The sequence below is a fragment of the Arachis hypogaea genome, chromosome 9 (assembly GCF_003086295.3).
Source record: "Arachis hypogaea cultivar Tifrunner chromosome 9, arahy.Tifrunner.gnm2.J5K5, whole genome shotgun sequence".
Taxonomy (NCBI): domain Eukaryota; kingdom Viridiplantae; phylum Streptophyta; class Magnoliopsida; order Fabales; family Fabaceae; genus Arachis; species Arachis hypogaea.
In genome coordinates this window covers 34,520,468-34,538,758 of record NC_092044.1, presented here as the reverse complement: position 1 = coordinate 34,538,758, position 18,291 = coordinate 34,520,468, and the positions used below count along the sequence as shown (strand labels likewise).

Here is an 18,291-nt window from a genome sequence, read left to right as displayed (position 1 = left end):
CTATTGGCTCCCTGTACTTTCTCTATCAAAAAAATTAGCATAAAATTTTGTATAAATTAATGGTTTTTAATCTAAATACCTAGTATATTTTTTGTGCAAGTAACCATTTTGGAGCAAATTTAGTGGGAACAATCACTTTTGTCTTCTCCAATACAGCTTTTCCCCTCACCGAAAACAAAAGGATATACTGTGTGTTGACTAAACCTAATCTGGAACCTTACTGGTAACTTCATTGCTGATAGCGAAATTAAAAAGAAGTTATTTCATCGATTTTCATTGCTAACACTCCTTCTGATTACAAACTCCAAACGCAGAAAGAAAAGTTCAAAACATGGAGAATTACGACGTGAAGTTTCTCTGCAGCTATGGCGGCGAGATCCACCACCGCCCCAACGACAACAAGATCTCCTACGTCGGCGGCCACAACAAGCTATACTACGTTAACCGTGGAATCGACTTCACCGCCATGCTCGTGGAACTCTCCGCTCTCTTTGACGCCGCCGGTGACATCCACTTCAAGTATTAGCTCCCCGATGATGACTTTGACGCCCTAATATCCGTCACCAGTGACAACGGCCTAAACAGCCTGATGCTTGAGTATGATAACATCTAAAGAAATTCCCCTAAAATCGCTCGGATGAGATTATTCATCTTCCCTGGTAACGGTCCTGATTCTGCGTCCACCCAACCTTTCCCAGCTAAACTAAAATCCAAAGTCAACGGTGGTACTGTTTTTCCTCTACAAATTACACGGGTGAAGTTCCAAGATCTCCCACCGGTTAACAATTTTAATACCTCAGACCGGGTGTTGGATTTGGATCCAAAAGTGAATCGACCGGTCGAAGATTCCGGTTCTTCCCGTTTGAATAGTCCGTTACCTGCTTTACAATATGATGATTTCATTAGCATCAGAGGTGAGGATACACGCGCAAGCTTCACTTCCCATCTTTTCAAAGCCATGTCCCGAAAGCAGATAGTTACATACACTGATGACTTGCTTCACGAAAGAGATTCGATCACGTTCTTCCTCCTCAGAGCAATTGAAGAGTCTTGCCTTTTGCTTGTTGTATTCTCAGGGAACTACGCATCCTCAAAGTGGTGCTTGCAAGAACTGGTTAAAATAATGGAGTGCAAGAAAGAATTTGGACGGCTTGTTATACCTGTCTTCTACAACGTTGATCCATCACATGTAAGGTATCAGCTAGGAAGTTACAGTGAAACGTTTAAAAAACACTGGCAGAATAACAAGAAGGCGGAGGTTCAGAAGTGAAGGGAAGCTCTCACTGCAGCAGCAAATTTAGAAGGCTTGGACTCCCGTTCTTATAGGTAAGTATGCGTTTATTGAGTTAAGGAACCCCGTTTTGTTCAATTTTGTTGACGATCGTGTTACACTACTCCTAATGTTATGTCTTGACCCCCTTCCCCTTTCCTCTTCCTTCATATTGTAGGGCCAAAATTGAATTCATTCAGAATATTGTCAAAGATGTTTTTCAGAAGCTGATTGACCATTAGCCACCCAATGATAGTAAAAATCTCGTTGGCATTAGTGAAAATCTTGAAAAGGTAGAATCACTATTAAGTGAATCTGTTGAAGTCAGAATAATTGGAATTTGTGGCATAGGGAGTATAGGAAAAACAACTCTAGCAAGACTTATATTTGAGAAATATTCTTATACGTTTGAAGGCTCCTGCTTCTTAGAAAATGTACGGGAAAGATCAAGAAACTATGGACTAACTGAGTTACGTCGTCGACTTTATTTGGAGCTCTTACAAGGAAAATTTTGGCAAAATAACACAGGAAAATCCACTTTTGTTGAGGACAGGGTAAGCAAACAAAGAAATTTCATAGTTCTTGATGACGTGAGTAGTTTAGAGCAATTAGATTACCTGGTTCAGAAGCTTCAATGGTGTGGTGCAGGTAGTAAGATCATTATCACAGCTAGAGACAAAAATGTACTGGTTCCAACAGTTGAAACAATGTATGAGATGAAGATATTAGATTCTCATGAATCATTTAAACTGTTTAGTTTGAATGCATTCAATGAAGACTATCCACAAATTGGATACGAGGAGCTATCATGGAAAGCGGTTGGCTGTTGCAAAGGCATCCCACTAGCCTTAATAGCATTGGGTTCTTTTCTTCATTCAAAGAGTAAAACTGAATGGTATAGTGCATTGCAAAAGCTTGAGAAGACACCAGATCCAGAAATTCAGAATATTTTAAGATTGAGTTATGCTGGATTATATGAAGAGGCAAAACAAATTTTTCTAGACATCGCATGTTTTTTTAAGAGAGAGCTTGTAGAATACATAGTTAATCTGTTAGACAGTTATGGCTTGTATGCAGCTATTGGCATGAGATCCCTTCTTGATAGAGCTTTAATAGCTATATCTCATAATTGTGTGCGGATGCATGACTTGATCCAAGAATTAGGTTGGGATATCGTTTGTCAACAATCTAGTGGAAATCCTGAAAATCGTAGCCACTTGTGGGATTCTAATGATATTCAGGATGTTTTGGGAAACAACAAAGTAAGCCACACACTCTTTTCTGGGAGAAAATTTGTTAGAATAGAGATATAGTTTAGTTGAATTCCTAGAGGCAATGTTTTGATATTACTTGATTTCATTTGATTTAATTCATTTCTTTTTCTTTTTGTTTATCAGGGAACTGATTCTATTGAAAGCATAGTGTTTGATATGTCTCAAATAGCAGATCTATAGTTGAATGCTGATACATTCAAAAAGATGCATAAGTTAAGATTTCTCAAATTATATATCCCACATGAAAGTGATGGCAGATTAAATAAACTGCAGCTTCTCGTAGGACTAAAGCCATTTCCTTAAAAGACTTTGGGATGGGGTTCAGGTTTGTACACAATGCATGTTTTGTCATTTGTTTGATGGATGGGTGTGATTTTTTAACCCCATATTATGGTTTACCATTTTGGTTTTTCCATTTGCATTATTGCAGAATCTTGTTAATTTAGAGGAAGTAGATCTAACAGATTCCCAAAAGTTGGTGGAACTTCCAGATTCCTCCAAGGCAGATAATCTCAAAAGTGTACATCTGTCTGGCTGTCGAAGTTTGCGTCATATCCATCCATCTCTTTTATCACTTGGAAAACTTAAACTTTTAGATATTCTGAACTGTGCAAAACTTGAGAGGCTTGAAACTAAGATGCATTCAAAATCTCTTAAGCACCTCTATATCAAGAGCTGCACAAGTTTATCCTATGTCAGTCACTTTTCATCTTTACAGAAATTACTTCTAGATGGAAGCCCTGTGGAGACATTGCCGATGAGCATTAAGCACCTTACGGAGCTGAAAACACTATCACTAAAAGGGTGTAAGATGCTTCAATATTTGCCAGAGCTTCCATCATCTATTCGTCATTTGACTGCTCTAGACTGCATAATGCTGTAAACTGTGACATTCAGTTCAAATATTCCTAGACTACAAGAAGAAAAATGCATAAACATCTCGTTCCATAATTGCATGAAGTTGGATGTGGCTAATTGTATTTATTGGTACCTTAAAGATATAAGGAAACTTGCTTACGTGCGTGAATCCAGAAGAGGAGGAAAAGGAGTAGTTCGGAGAATTGATTTCTTAAAGATTTGTTACCTCGACTACAGAGTACCAGAGTGGTTCATGCATCGGACAAAGGGTACTTCCATAACTTTTGAAGTTTCTTCACCTTCCAGTTATGGTTTTAGTTCCCTTCTCTGGGTTGTCCTCCCTAAGTATAGTTTGGATTATGAACTTGATATTAAATGTCGTTGCTACTTGGAAGATGGTATTAACATGCACAAATATTCATTTGGCATATTATTTCTAAATCACATTCCGGCAGAAGGGTGTTCTGATCATGTTTATATGGCATATAATTATGGAGGCATCTTTGATGTAATCAAGCTGGACAGATTGAATAATAAGATTGCGTCTTCCGGGATACACCCAAAACTCACATTTGAATTCTTTGTTAGCAGTGGCGATACTAGAAGTAAATAAGATGATAAATTGTTGATCAAAGAGTGTGGTGTCTATCCACTAAATGACTCCAATTTTAGAATTGAATAGACGCTACTATTTTGGAGTTGGGCATTAAAAATAGGGCACTGGGATGCTGGATTTTGTAGCACATGGAACCATGAGGTTGGAGTTGGAAGCTCCCGGGCCCAGCTAAAACTCGTGTACAGTTGTCTTTTTTTTCTCTTGAATTTTTATCATTCATGTTTACCTTGCTTTCTCTTGTTACCTTAGGCTAATTTCTAATTCCATAAAGAAAATCTTGCTTTCATGAATTCCTTGACAAAATCTTACAAATGAGAATAAAAGGTATATGGTGGACGAAATTGTGATCACTACAACTTCGCACAACTAACCAGCAAGTGTACTGGGTCGTCCAAGTAATAAACCTTACGCGAGTAAGGGTCGATCCAACAGAGATTGTTGGTATGAAGCAAGCTATGGTCACCTTGTAAATCTTAGTCAGGCAAACTCAAATGGTTATGAATGATGAATAAAACATAGAGATAAAGATAGAGATACTTATGCAATTCATTGGTGGGAATTTCAGATAAGCGTATGGAGATGCTGTGTTCCTTCCGTCTCTCTGCTTTCCTATTGTCTTCATCCAATCCTTCTTACTCCTTTCCATGGCAAGCTGTATGCAAGGGTTTCACCGTTGTCAGTGGCTACCTCCCATCCTCTCAGTGGAAATGTTCAACGCACCCTGTCACGGCACGGCTATCAAGCTGTCGGTTCTCGATCATGTCAGAATAGAATCCAGTGATTCTTTCGCGTCTGTCACTAACGCCCCACAATCGCGAGTTTGAAGCTCGTCACAGTCATCCAATCATTCAATCCTACTCAGAATACCAGAGACAAGGTTTAGACCTTCCGGATTCTCTTGAATGCCGCCATCAGTTCTAGCTTATACCACGAAGATTCCGGTTAAAGAATCCAAGAGATATCCACCCAATCTAAGGTAGAACGGAGGTGGTTGTCAGGCACGCGTTCATAGGTGAGAATGATGATGAGTGTCACGGATCATCACATTCATCAAGTTGAAGAACAAGTGATATCTTAGAACAAGAACAAGCTGAATTGAATAGAAGAACAATAGTAATTGCATTAATACTCGAGGTACAGCAGAGCTCCACACCTTAATCTATGGTGTGTAGAAACTCCACCGTTGAAAATACATAAGTGATAGTGTGATCATTGGCTTCGGCCCCCAGAGAGGGAACCAGAAGAACCAAGATGAAAATACAATAGAAAAATGTCTTATTTATAAAGAACTAGTAGCCTAAGGTTTACAGAAATGAGTAAATGACATAAAAATCCACTTCCGGGCCCACTTGGTGTGTGCTTGGGCTGAGCATTGAAGCATTTTCGTGTTGAGACTCTTCTTGGAGTTAAACGCCAGCTTTGGTGCCAGTTCCGGCGTTTAACGCTGGAAATTCTGAGGGTGACTTTGAACGCCAGTTTGGGCCATCAAATCTTGAGCAAAGTATGAACTATCATATATTGCTGGAAAGCCCAGAATGTCTACTTTCCAACGCCGTTAAGAGCGCGCCAATTGGACTTCTGTAGCTCCAGAAAATCCACTTCGACTGCAGGGAGGTCAGAATCCAACAGCATCTGCAGTCCTTTTCAGTCTCTGAATAAGATTTTTGCTCAGGTCCCTCAATTTCAGCCAGAAAATACCTGAAATCACAGAAAAACACACAAACTCATAGTAAAGTCAAGAAAAGTGAATTTTAACTAAAAACTAATAAAAATATACTAAAAACTAACTAGATCATACTAAAAACATACTAAAAACAATGCCAAAAAGCGTATAAATTATCCGCTCATCAGTATAAAACTGTTAGATTTTTCATAATTGAAACTGAAAAAACAAAAGTTTTTTTGAACCTAATATGTTCATTATTATTGCTAAAAATTTTGACACAGATTCTGTTATCAATAAATTTTATTATACGAAAAATCGACCACTTCGTTAGTAAAAAGTACATATATTTTTTATACTTTAAAATATATTCTCTATCAATATATTTTTATAATACATCTTACATTATATAATTTTTACATAATTTTCAATATCATATATGTTATTGACCCCCATAATAATATTTTTGGATCCGTTCCTGGGTGGATCCAATTTTTTAACAAAAAACTGTTTGTCCAGCACAAATCGAACGATTTAATTTGTGTTCCTCTCTCTCAAAAAAAAAAAAATCAGACTGTCCAATTTTTTTAAGTGTACAATGTGTACAATAGGCTAAATCTTTAGTCCAATATGAACATCATCCATACTATTCAGAATAACCATCCGAATTTTGGAGTTCACCAAGGATTGAACTGTTGACTTTTCAAATCTAAAACTCTAATACCATATTATGAAACTCACAAAGAAAAGGTAATGCTAATGATTATATCTCTAATACTGAATAAACATTCATTGTACATATTGTACAAAATTTCTATTGGCTCCCTGTACTTTCTCTATCAAAAAAATTAGCCTAAAATTTTGTATAAATAATGGTTTTTAATCTAAATACCTAGTATATTTTTTGTGCAAGTAACCATTTTGGAGCAAATTTAGTGGGAACAATCACTTTTGTCTTCTCCAATACAGCTTTTCCCCTCACCGAAAACAAAAGGAAATACTGTGTGTTGACTAAACCTAATCTGGAACCTTCCTGGTAACTTCATTGCTGATAGCGAAATTAAAAAGAAGTTATTTCATCGATTTTCATTGCTAACACTCCTTCTGATTACAAACTCCAAACGCAGAAAGAAAAGTTCAAAACATGGAGAATTACGACGTGAAGTTTCTCTGCAGCTATGGCGGCGAGATCCACCACCGCCCCAACGACAACAAGATCTCCTACGTCGGCGGCCACAACAAGCTATACTACGTTAACCGTGGAATCGACTTCACCGCCATGCTCACGGAACTCTCCGCCCTCTTTGACGCCGCCGGTGACATCCACTTCAAGTATCAGCTCCCCGGCGATGACTTTGACGCCCTAATATCCGTCACCAGTGACAACGGCCTAAACAGCCTGATGCTTGAGTATGATAACCTCTAAAGAAATTCCCCTAAAATCGCTCGGATGAGATTATTCATCTTCCCTGGTAACGGTCCTGATTCTGCGTCCACCCAACCTTTCCCAGCTAAACTAAAATCCAAAGTCAACGGTGGTGCTGTTTTTCCTCTACAAATTACACGGGTGAAGTTCCAAGATCTCCCACCGGTTAACAATTTTAATACCTCAGACCGGGTGTTGGATTTGGATCCAAAAGTGAATCGACCGGTCGAAGATTCCGGTTCTTCCCGTTTGAATAGTCCGTTACCTGCTTTACAGTATGATGATTTCATCAGCTTCAGAGGTGAGGATACACGCGCAAGCTTCACTTCCCATCTTTTCAAAGCCCTGTCCCGAAAGCAGATAGTTACATACACTGATGACTTGCTTCACGAAGGAGATTCGATCACGTTCTTCCTCCTCAAAGCAATTGAAGAGTCTTGCCTTTTGCTTGTTGTATTCTCAGGAAACTACGCATCCTCAAAGTGGTGCTTGCAAGAACTGGTTAAAATAATGGAGTGCAAGAAAGAATTTGGACGGCTTGTTATACCTGTCTTCTACAACGTTGATCCATCACATGTAAGGTATCAGCTAGGAAGTTACAGTGAAGCGTTTAAAAAACACTTGCAGAATAATAAGAAGGCGGAGGTTCAGAAGTGAAGGGAAGCTCTCACTGCAGCAGCAAATTTAGAAGGCTTGGACTCCCGTTCTTATAGGTAAGTATGCGTTTATTGAGTTAAGGAACCCCGTTTTGTTCAATTTTATTGATAATCGTGTTACACTGCTCCTAATGTTATGTCTTGACCCCCCTCCCCTTTCCTCTTCCTTCATATTGTAGGGCTAAAATTGAATTCATTCAGAATATTGTCAATGATGTTTTTTCAGAAGCTGATTGACCATTAGCCACCCAATGATAGTAAAAGTCCCGTTGGCATTAGTGAAAATCTTGAAAAGGTAGAATCACTATTAAGTGAATCTGTTGAAGTCAGAATGATTGGAATTTGTGGCATAGGGGGTATAGGAAAAACAACTCTAGCAAGACTTATATTTGAGAAATATTCTTATACGTTTGAAGGCTCCTGCTTCTTAGAAAATGTACGGGAAAGATCAAGAAACTATGGACTAACTGAGTTATGTCGTCGACTTTATTTGGAGCTCTTACAGGGAAAATTTTGGCAAAATAACAAAGGAAAATCCACTTTTGTTGAGGACAGGGTAAGCAAACAAAGAAATTTCATAGTTCTTGATGACGTGAGTAGTTAGAGCAATTAGATTACCTGGTTCAGAAGCTTCAATGGTGTGGTGCAGGTAGTAAGATCATTATCACAGCTAGAGACAAAAATGTACTGGTTCCAACAGTTGAAATAATGTATGAGATGAAGATATTAGATTCTCATGAATCATTTAAACTGTTTAGTTTGAATGCATTCAATGAAGACTATCCACAAATTGGATACGAGGATCTATCATGGAAAGCGGTTGGCTGTTGCAAAGGCATCCCACCAGCCTTAATAGCATTGGGTTCTTTTCTTCATTCAAAGAGTAAAACTGAATGGCGTAGTGCATTGAAAAAGCTTGAGAAGACACCAGATCCAGAAATTCAGAATATTTTAATATTGAGTTATGATGGATTAGATGAAGAGGCAAAACAAATTTTTCTAGACATCCCATGTTTTTTTAAGAGAGAGCTTGTAGAATACGTAGTTAATCTGTTAGACAGTTATGGCTTGTATGCAGCTATTGGCATGAGATCCCTTCTTGATAGAGCTTTAATAGCTATATCTCATAATTGTGTGCGGATGCATGACTTGATCCAAGAATTAGGTTGGGATATCGTTTGTCAACAATCTAGTGGAAATCCTGAAAATCGTAGCCACTTGTGGATTCTAATGATATTCAGGATGTTTTGGGAAACAACAAAGTAAGCCACACACTCTTTTCTGGAGAAAATTTGTTAGAACAGAGATATAGTTTAGTTGAATTCCTAGAGGCAATGTTTTGATATTACTTGATTTCATTTGATTTAATTCATTTCTTTTTCTTTTTGTTTATCAGGGAACTGATTCTATTGAAAGCATAGTGTTTGATATGTCTCAAATAGCAGATCTATAGTTGAATGCTGATACATTCAAAAAGATGCATAAGTTAAGATTTCTCAAATTATATATCCCACATGAAAGTGATGGCAGATTAAATAAACTGCAGCTTCCCGTAGGACTAAAGCCATTTCCTTAAAAGACTTTGGGATGGGGTTCAGGTTTGTACACAGTGCATGTTTTGTCATTTATTTCATGGATGGGTGTGATTTTTTAACCCCATATTATGGTTTACCATTTTGGTTTTTCCATTTGCATTATTGCAGAATCTTGTTAATTTAGAGGAAGTAGATCTAACAGATTCCCAAAAGTTGGTGGAACTTCCAGATTTCTCCAAGGCAGATAATCTCAAAAGTGTACATCTGTCTGGCTGTCGAAGTTTGCGTCATATCCATCCATCTCTTTTATCACTTGGAAAACTTGAACTTTTAGATCTTCTGAACTATGCAAAACTTGAGAAGCTTGAAACTAAGATGCATTCAAAATCTCTTAAGCACCTCTATATCAAGAGCCGCACAAGTTTATCCTATGTCAGTCACTTTTCATCTTTACAAAAATTACTTCTAGATGGAAGCCCTGTGGAGACATTGCCGATGAGCATCAAGCACCTTACGGAGCTGAAAACACTGTCACTAAAAGGATGTAAGATGCTTCAATATTTGCCAGAGCTTCAATCATCTATTCGTCATTTGACTGCTCTAGACTGCATAATGCTGCAAACTGTGACATTCAATTCAAATATTCCTAGACTGCAAGAAGAAAAATGCATAAACATCTCGTTCCATAATTGCATGAAGTTGGATGTGGCTAATTGTATTTATTGGTACCTTAAAGATATAAGGAAACTTGCTTACGTGTGTGAATCCAGAAGAGGAGGAAAAAGAGTAGTTCGGAGAAGTGATTTCTTAAAGATTTGTTACCTCGACTACAGAGTACCAGAGTGGTTCATGCATCGGACAAAGGGTACTTCCATAACTTTTGAAGTTTCTTCACCTTCCAGTTATGGTTTTAGTTCCCTTCTCTGCGTTGTCCTCCCTAAGTATAGTTTGGATTATGAACTTGATATTAAATGCTGTTGCTACTTGGAAGATGGTATTAACATGCACAAATATTTATTTGGCATATTATTTCTAAATCACATTCCGGCAGAAGGGTGTTCTGATAATGTTTATATGGCATATAATTATGGAGGCATCTTTGATGTAATCAAGCTGGACAAATTGAATAATAAGATTGCGTCTTCCGGGAAAAATCCAAAACTCACATTTGAATTCTTTGTCAGCAGTGGCGATACTGGAAGTAAATAAGATGATAACTTGTTGATCAAAGAGTGTGGTGTCTATCCACTAAATGACTCCAATTTTAGAATTGAATAGACGCTACTATTTTGGAGTTGGGCATGAAAAACAGGGCATTGGGATGCTGGATTTTGTAGCACATGGAACCATGAGGTTGGAGTTGGAAGCTCTCGGGCCCAGCTAAAACTCGTGTACAGTTGTCTTTTTTTTCTCTTGAATTTTTATCATTCATGTTTACCTTGCTTTCTCTTGTTACCTTAGGCTAATTTCTAATTCCATAAAGAAAATCTTGCTTTCATGAATTCCTTGACAAAATCTTACAAATGAGAATAAAAGGTATAAAACTGTTAGATTTTTCATAATTGAAACTGAAAAAACAAAAGTTTTTTTGAACCAAATATGTTCATTATTATTGCTAAAAATTTTGACACAGATTCTGTTATCAATAAATTTTATTATACGAAAAATCGACCACTTCGTTAGTAAAAAGTACATATATTTTTTATACTTTAAAATATATTCTCTATCAATATATTTTTATAATACATCTTACATTATATAATTTTTACATAATTTTTAATATCATATATGTTATTGACCCCCATAATAATATTTTTGGATCCGTTCCTGGGAGGATTGGTGGACGAAATTGTGATTCATTTGTTATTCTATTTTGCAAAATTCATTGCTTTTCATTCCCTGGTAATGGCGCCAATAAACAAGATACCAATACCATGGTTCACAACTCCGTTCAGCTTAACCAGCAAGTGTACTGGGTCATCCAAGTAATACCTTACGTGAGTAAGGGTCGATCCCACAGAGATTGTTGGTATGAAGCAAGCTATGGTCACCTTGTAAATCTCAGTTAGGCAGATTAAACTGGTTTATGGTTTCGAAAATTAATAATAAAATAGAAAATAAAAAGGGATAGAATTACTCATGTAAATCAATAGTGGGAGTTTCAGATAATTGCATGGAGATGCTGTGCTCCTCTTGAATCTCTACTTTCTCATTGCTTTCATCCAATCCTTCTTACTCCTTTCCATGGCAAGCTGTATGTAGGGCATCACCATCATCAATGGCTACTTTTAATCCTCTCAGGAAAATGGTCCTATGCGCTGTCACTGCACGGCTAATCGTCTGGAGGCATCACCCTTGGTTGATAGCTACATCCCATCCTCTCAGTGAAAATGGTCCAAATGCTCTGTCACGGCACGGCTAATCATCTGTCGGTTCTCAATCAGGTTGGAATAGAATCCATTGATTCTTTTGCGCTTATCATCACGCCCAGCCTTCAGGAGTTTGAAGCTCGTCACAGTCATTCAATACCGGAATCCTACTCGGAATACCACAGACAAGGTTAGACTTTTCGGATTCCCAGGATCCTACTCAGAATACCACAGACAAGGTTAGACTTTCCGGATCCCCATGAATGCCGCCATCTATCTAGCTTATACCACAAAGATTCTGTTGGGGAATCTAAGAGATATGCGCCCGGCCTAGAGTAGAACGGAAGTGGTTGTCAGTCACGCGCGTTCATAAGTGAGAATGATGATGAGTGTCACGGATCATCACATTCATCAAAGTGTTGTGCAACGTATATCTTGGAATAAGAATAGAAGATAATTGAATAGAAAGTAATAATAATTGTACTGAAACTTGAGGTACAGCAGAGCTCCACGCCCTTAATCTATGGTGTGCAGAAACTCCACTGTTGAAAATACATAAGTGAAAGGTTCAGGCATGGCCGAATAGCCAGCCCTCTCCATGATCAAGAGACCGAATAGTCCAGAGATTAAACTATCAAAAGATGTCTAATACAATAGTAACTTATCCTATTTATACTAGACTAGCTACTAGGGTTTACATGAGTAAGTAATTGATGCATAAATCCACTTCTGGGGCCCACTTGGTGTATGCTTGGGCTGAGCTTGATCTATCCACGAGCTGAGGCTTTTCTTGGAGTTGAACTCCAAGTTATAACGTGTTTTGGGCGTTCAACTCCGGATCATGACGTTTTTCTGGCGTTTAACTCCAGACAGCAGCATGTACTTGGCGTTCAACGCCAAGTTACGTCATCAATTTCCGAATAAAGTATGGACTATTATATATTGCTGGAAAGCTCTGGATGTCTACTTTCCAACGCCGTTGAGAGCGCACCATTTGGAGTTCTGTAGCTCCAGAAAAGCTATTTCGAGTGCAGGGAGGTCAGATTCCAACAGCATCAACAGTTCTTTTGTCAGCCTTTTTCAGAGTTTTGCTCAAGTCCCTCAATTTCAGCCAGAATTTACCTGAAATCACAGAAAAACACACAAACTCATAGTAAGGTCCAGAAATGTGAATTTAACATAAAAACTAGTGAAAACATCCCTAAAAGTAGCTCAAACTTACTAAAAACTACCTAAAAACAATGCCAAAAAGCGTATAAATTATCCGCTCATCACAACACCAAACTTAAATTGTTGCTTGTCTCCAAGCAACTGAAAATCAAATAGGATAAAAGAAGAGAATATACTATAAAATTCAAAATATCAATGAATATTAATTATAATTAGATGAGCGGGACTTGTAGCTTTTTGCTTCTGAACAGTTTTGGCATCTCACTTTTTCCTTTGAAGTTCTGAATGATTGGCTTCTTTAGGAACTTAGAATTTTGGATAGTGTTATTGACTTTCCTAGTTAAGCATGTTGATTCTTGAACACAGCTACTTATGAGTCTTGGCCGTGGCCCTAAGCATTTTGTTTTCCAGTATTACCACCGGATACATAAATGCCACAGACACATGACTGGGTGAACCTTTTCAGATTGTGACTCAGCTTTGCTAAAGTCCTCAGTTAGAGGTGTCCAGAGCTCTTAAGCACACTCTTTTGCTTTGGATCACGACTTTAACACTCAGTCTCAAGTTTTTCACTTGGACCTTCATGACACAAGCACATGGTTAGGGACAGCTTGATTTAGCCGCTTAGGCCTGGATTTTATTTCCTTGGGCCCTCCTATCCATTGATGCTCAAAGCCTTGGATCCTTTTTACCCTTGCCTTTTGGTTTTAAGGGCTATTGGCTTTTTCTGCTTGCTTTTTCTTTTTCTTTCTATTATATTTTTTTTTCTCCAGCTTTTGCTTTTTCACTGCTTTTTCTTGCTTCAAGAATCAATTTCATGATTTTTCAGATCATCAATAACATTTCTCTTTGTTCATCATTCTTTCAAGAGCCAACAATTTTAACATTCATAAACAACAAGATCAAAATTATGCACTGTTCAAGCATTCATTCAGAAAACAAAAAGTATTTGTCACCACATCAATATAATTAAACTAAATTTAAGGATAAATTCGAAATTCATGTACTTCTTGTTCTTTTGAATTAAAACATTTTTCATTTAAGAGAGGTGAAGGATTAATGGAATTTATTCATAGCTTTAGGGCATAGTTACTACATACTAATGATCATGAAGTAAAGACACAGAACATAAATAAACACAGCATTAAAAACCGAAAAGCAGAAAGAAGTAAAAACATGGAATGAATCCACTTGAGTGAGGGTGGCGCCTTCTTGAAGGTTCAATGGTGCTCTTTGAGCTCCTCTATGTCTCTTCCTTGCTTCTGTTGAATGATTCCTAGTAATTTTGGTGTTCCTACCCTTAGTTGCTTCCAATATTTGTGTGGAGGACAATTTATCCCCTGAGGTATCTCAAGGATCTCTTGATTTGCAGCCACATGTTCTACCACTGAGCTATAAACCCTTTACATGAGTCTTTCCATCTCCCATGACTCAGAGGTGGAAACTTTTGTCTTCCCTATTTTTTTGTTTTTTTTTTATGTCTCTGGCCTTAGGTGCCATTAATGGTTATGGAAAAATAAAAAGCTATGCTTTTACCACACCAAACTTAGAAAATTGCTCGCCCTCGAGTAAGAGAAGAAAGAAAAGATGAAGAAGAAGAAGAAGATAGGGAGGAGATGGAGGGATGTGTGTATTCGGCTATATGGGTGGGTTTGGGTGGGAAAGAGTTTTGAATTTTGAAGGTGGGTGGGGTTTATGGGGAAGAGTGGATAGATGTGAGTGGTGAATGAAAAACAGAAGGGATGACCATGAATGGAGAGAGAGAGGGCGAGGTAGGTGGGGATCCTGTGGGGTCCACAGATCCTGAGGTGTCAAGGAATTCCATCCCTACAACAAATAGGCATGTACAATGCCTTTACACACCATTCTGGCGTTTAAACGCCCATTGGTGCACATTCTGGGCGTTCAACGCCCATGTAAAGCATGTTTCTAGCGTTGAACGCCAGTTTCATGCTTGTTACTGGCGTTGAACGCCAGCTTTTCTTCTCCAGGCACGTTCCTGGCGTTCAGCGCCAGAATGTTGCTTGTTTCTGGCATTCAACGCCAGAATGATGCTCTGTTCTGGCGTTGAACGCCGGCCAGATGCATCTTACTGGCGTTGAACGCCAGCCTGTGCGTCCTCCAGGGTGTGATTTTTTTCTTCTGCTGTTTTTGATTCTGTTTTTAATTTTTTTGATTTTTTCGTGACTCCTCATGATCATGTACCTAATAAAACACAAAATAACAAAAAAAAAGAATAAAATAAGAATTAGATAAATAAAATTGGGTTGCCTCCCAACAAGCGCTTCTTTAATGTCAATAGCTTGACAGTGGCTCTCATGGAGCCACAAGGTGATCAGGTCAATGTTGTATAGTCCCAACACCAAACTTAGAGTTTGGATATGGGGTCTTAACACCAAACTTAGAGTTTGGTTGTGGCCTCCCAACACCAAACTTAGAGTTTGACTGTGGGGGCTCTTCTTGACTCTGAACTGAGAGAAGCTCTTCATGCTTGCTCTCTTTTGTCATAAAGGGATGGCCATGTGCCTTAAACACAAGGTAGTCCCCATTCAATTGAAGGACTAATTCACCTCTGTTGACATCTATCACAGCTCCTGCCGTGGCTAGGAAAGGTCTTACAAGGATGATGCAAGCATCCTCTTCCTTCCTAATGTCTAAGATTATGAAATCAGCAGGGATGTAAAGGCCTTTAACCTTTACTAACACGTCCTCTACTATTTCATAAGCTTGTCTCAATGACTTGTCAGCCAATTGTAATGAGAACAAGGCAGGTTGTACCTCAATGATCCCCAGCTTCTCCATTACAGAGAGTGGCATAAGATTTATCCCTGACCCCAGATCACACAGAGCTTTTTCAAAGGTCATGGTGTCTATGGTACAAGGTATTAAGAACTTGCCAGGATCTTGTTTCTTTTGAGGTAGAATTTGTTGAATCCAGGTATCCAGTTCACTAATGAGCAAGGGAGGTTCACTTTCCCAAGTCTCATTACCAAACAACTTGGCATTCAGCTTCATGATAGCTCCTAAATATTGAGCAACTTGCTCTCCAGTTACATCTTCATCCTCTTCAGAGGAAGAATAGTCTTCAGAGCTCATGAATGGCAGAAGGAGATTTAATGGAATCTCTATGGTCTCTATATGAGCCTCAGATTCCTTTGGATCCTTAATAGGAAACTCCTTCTTGCTTGAAGGACGTCCCAGGAGGTCTTCCTCACTAGGATTTTCGTCCTCATCCTCCCTTGTGCATTCGGCCATATTGACTATGTCAATGGCTTTGCACTCTCCTTTTGGATTCTCTTCTGTATTGCTTGGGAGAATACTGGGAGGAGTTTCAATAAATTTCTTACTCAGCTGGCCTACTTGTGCCTCCAGATTTCTAATGGAGGATCTTGTTTCACTCATGAAACTGAAAGTGGCATTTGACAGATCAGAGACTAGATTGGCTAAATTAGAGGTGTTTTGTTCAGAGTTCTCTGTCTGTTGCTGAGAAGATGATGGATATGGCTTGCTATTGCTCAGCCTATTGCGTCCACCATTGTTAAAGCCTTGTTGAGGCTTTTGTTGATCCTTCCATGAGAAATTTGGATGATTTCTCCATGCTGAGTTATAGGTGTTTCCATAAGGTTCACCCATGTAATTAACCTCTGCCATGGCAGGGTTCTCAGGATCATAAGCTTCTTCAGAAGCTGCCTCTCTAGTACTGTTGGATGCATGTTGCCATCCATTCAGATTTTGAGAGATCATGTTGACCTGTTGAGTCATCACTTTGTTCTGAGCCAATATGGCATTCAGAGCATCAATTTCAAGAACTCCTTTCTTCTGAGGTGTCCCATTATTCACGGAATTCCTCTCAGAAATGTACATGAATTGGTTGTTTGCAACCATGTCAATGAGTTCTTGAGCCTCTTCAGGTGTTTTCTTTAGGTGAATAGATCCACCTGCAGAATGATCCAATGACATTTTCGAAAATTCAGATAGACCATAATAGAATATATCTAATATGGTCCATTCTGAAAACATGTCAGATGGACATCTTTTGGTCAGCTGCTTGTATCTTTCCCAAGCTTCATAGAGGGATTCACCATCTTTTTGTTTGAAGGTTTGAACATCCACTCTCAGCTTGCTCAGCTTTTGAGGAGGAAAGAATTTATCCAAGAAGGCAGTGACCAGCTTATCCCAGGAGTCCAGGCTATCCTTAGGTTGTGAATCCAACCATATTCTAGCTCTGTCTCTTACAGCAAAAGGGAAAAGCATGAGTCTGTAGACTTCAGGATCAACTCCATTCGTTTTTACAGTCTCGCAGATCTGCAAGAACTCAGTTAAAAACTGATAAGGATCTTCAGATGGAAGTCCATAAAACTTGCAGTTTTGTTGCATTAAGGCAACTAGCTGAGGTTTCAGCTCAAAGTTATTGGCTCCAATGGCAGGAATGGAGATGCTTCTTCCATCAAACTTGGATGTTGGCTTTGTGAAGTCACCAAGCACTCTCCTTGCATTATTATTATTTTCGGCTGCCATCTCCTTCTCTTGTTCAAAAATTTCTGAAAGGTTACCTTTAGAATAATTTAATTTAGCTTCTCTTAATTTCCTCTTCAGAGTCCTTTCAGGTTCTGGATCAATTTCAACAAGAGTGTCTTTTTCCCTGTTCCTGCTCATATGAAAGAGAAGAAAACAAGAAAAGGAAGAGGAATCCTCTATGTCACAGTATAGAGATTCCTTTATGTTAGTAGAAGAAGAAGGGGGTAGAAGAATGAAGAAGGATGGATTCGGATTTTTGGATGAAGAGAGGTGAAGAGAAGTGTTAGTAATTAAATAATTAAATAGAATAAGAAGGGAGAGGGAGAATTTCGAAAATAATTTGAAAAGGGTTAGTAATTTTTGAAAATTAAATATAAAATAAGTTTAAAATTTAAAACAATTAAAAAGAATTTTTGAAAAAGGGATGAGATATTTTCGAAAATTAGAGAGGGAAAAGTAGTTAGGTAGTTTTGAAAAAGATAAGAAACAAACAAAAAGTTAGTTAGTTGATTGAAAAAGATATTAAAAATCAAATTTTAAAAAGATAAGAAGAAAATAAGTTAGATAAGATATTTTGAAATCAAATTTTGAAAAGGATAAAATTTTGAAAAAGATAAGACAAAAAGAGAAGATTTTTAAGAAAAAGATATTTTGAAAAAGATTAATTTTTTTTAAATGACTTAACTAACAAGAAACTACAAGATAAGATTCTAGAATTTAAAGATTGAACCTTTCTTAACAAGAAAGTAACAAACTTCAAATTTTTGAATCAATCACATTAATTGTTAGTGTAATTTCAAAAATATGATATAAAGATAAGAAAAAGATTTTGAAAATATTTTGAAAAAGATTTTTGAAATTTTTGAAAAATAGAAAAAAAATGAAAAAGATATAATTTTTGAAAAAGATTTTGAAAAGATAAGATTTTTAAAATTG

At 37.8% G+C, this 18,291-nt stretch overlaps 1 protein-coding gene and 2 pseudogenes across 1 annotated transcript; all 3 read left to right on the top strand.

The window, feature by feature from the left end:
* The first annotated feature begins 637 nt into the window (after window positions 1–637).
* On the top strand, window positions 638–4,015 carry LOC112709085 (disease resistance protein RUN1-like; annotated as a pseudogene).
* Window positions 4,016–7,131: 3,116 nt separating this feature from the next.
* Window positions 7,132–9,216, top strand: LOC112709084 (disease resistance protein RUN1-like; annotated as a pseudogene).
* Window positions 9,217–9,350: 134 nt separating this feature from the next.
* Window positions 9,351–10,507, top strand: LOC112709083 (disease resistance protein RML1B-like). Its single transcript, XM_025760983.1, has 2 exons — window positions 9,351–9,365; window positions 9,467–10,507. Exons 1-2 carry the CDS (start codon window positions 9,351–9,353, stop codon window positions 10,505–10,507), a joined length of 1,056 nt encoding a protein of 351 aa, XP_025616768.1.
* Window positions 10,508–18,291: the final 7,784 nt, after the last annotated feature.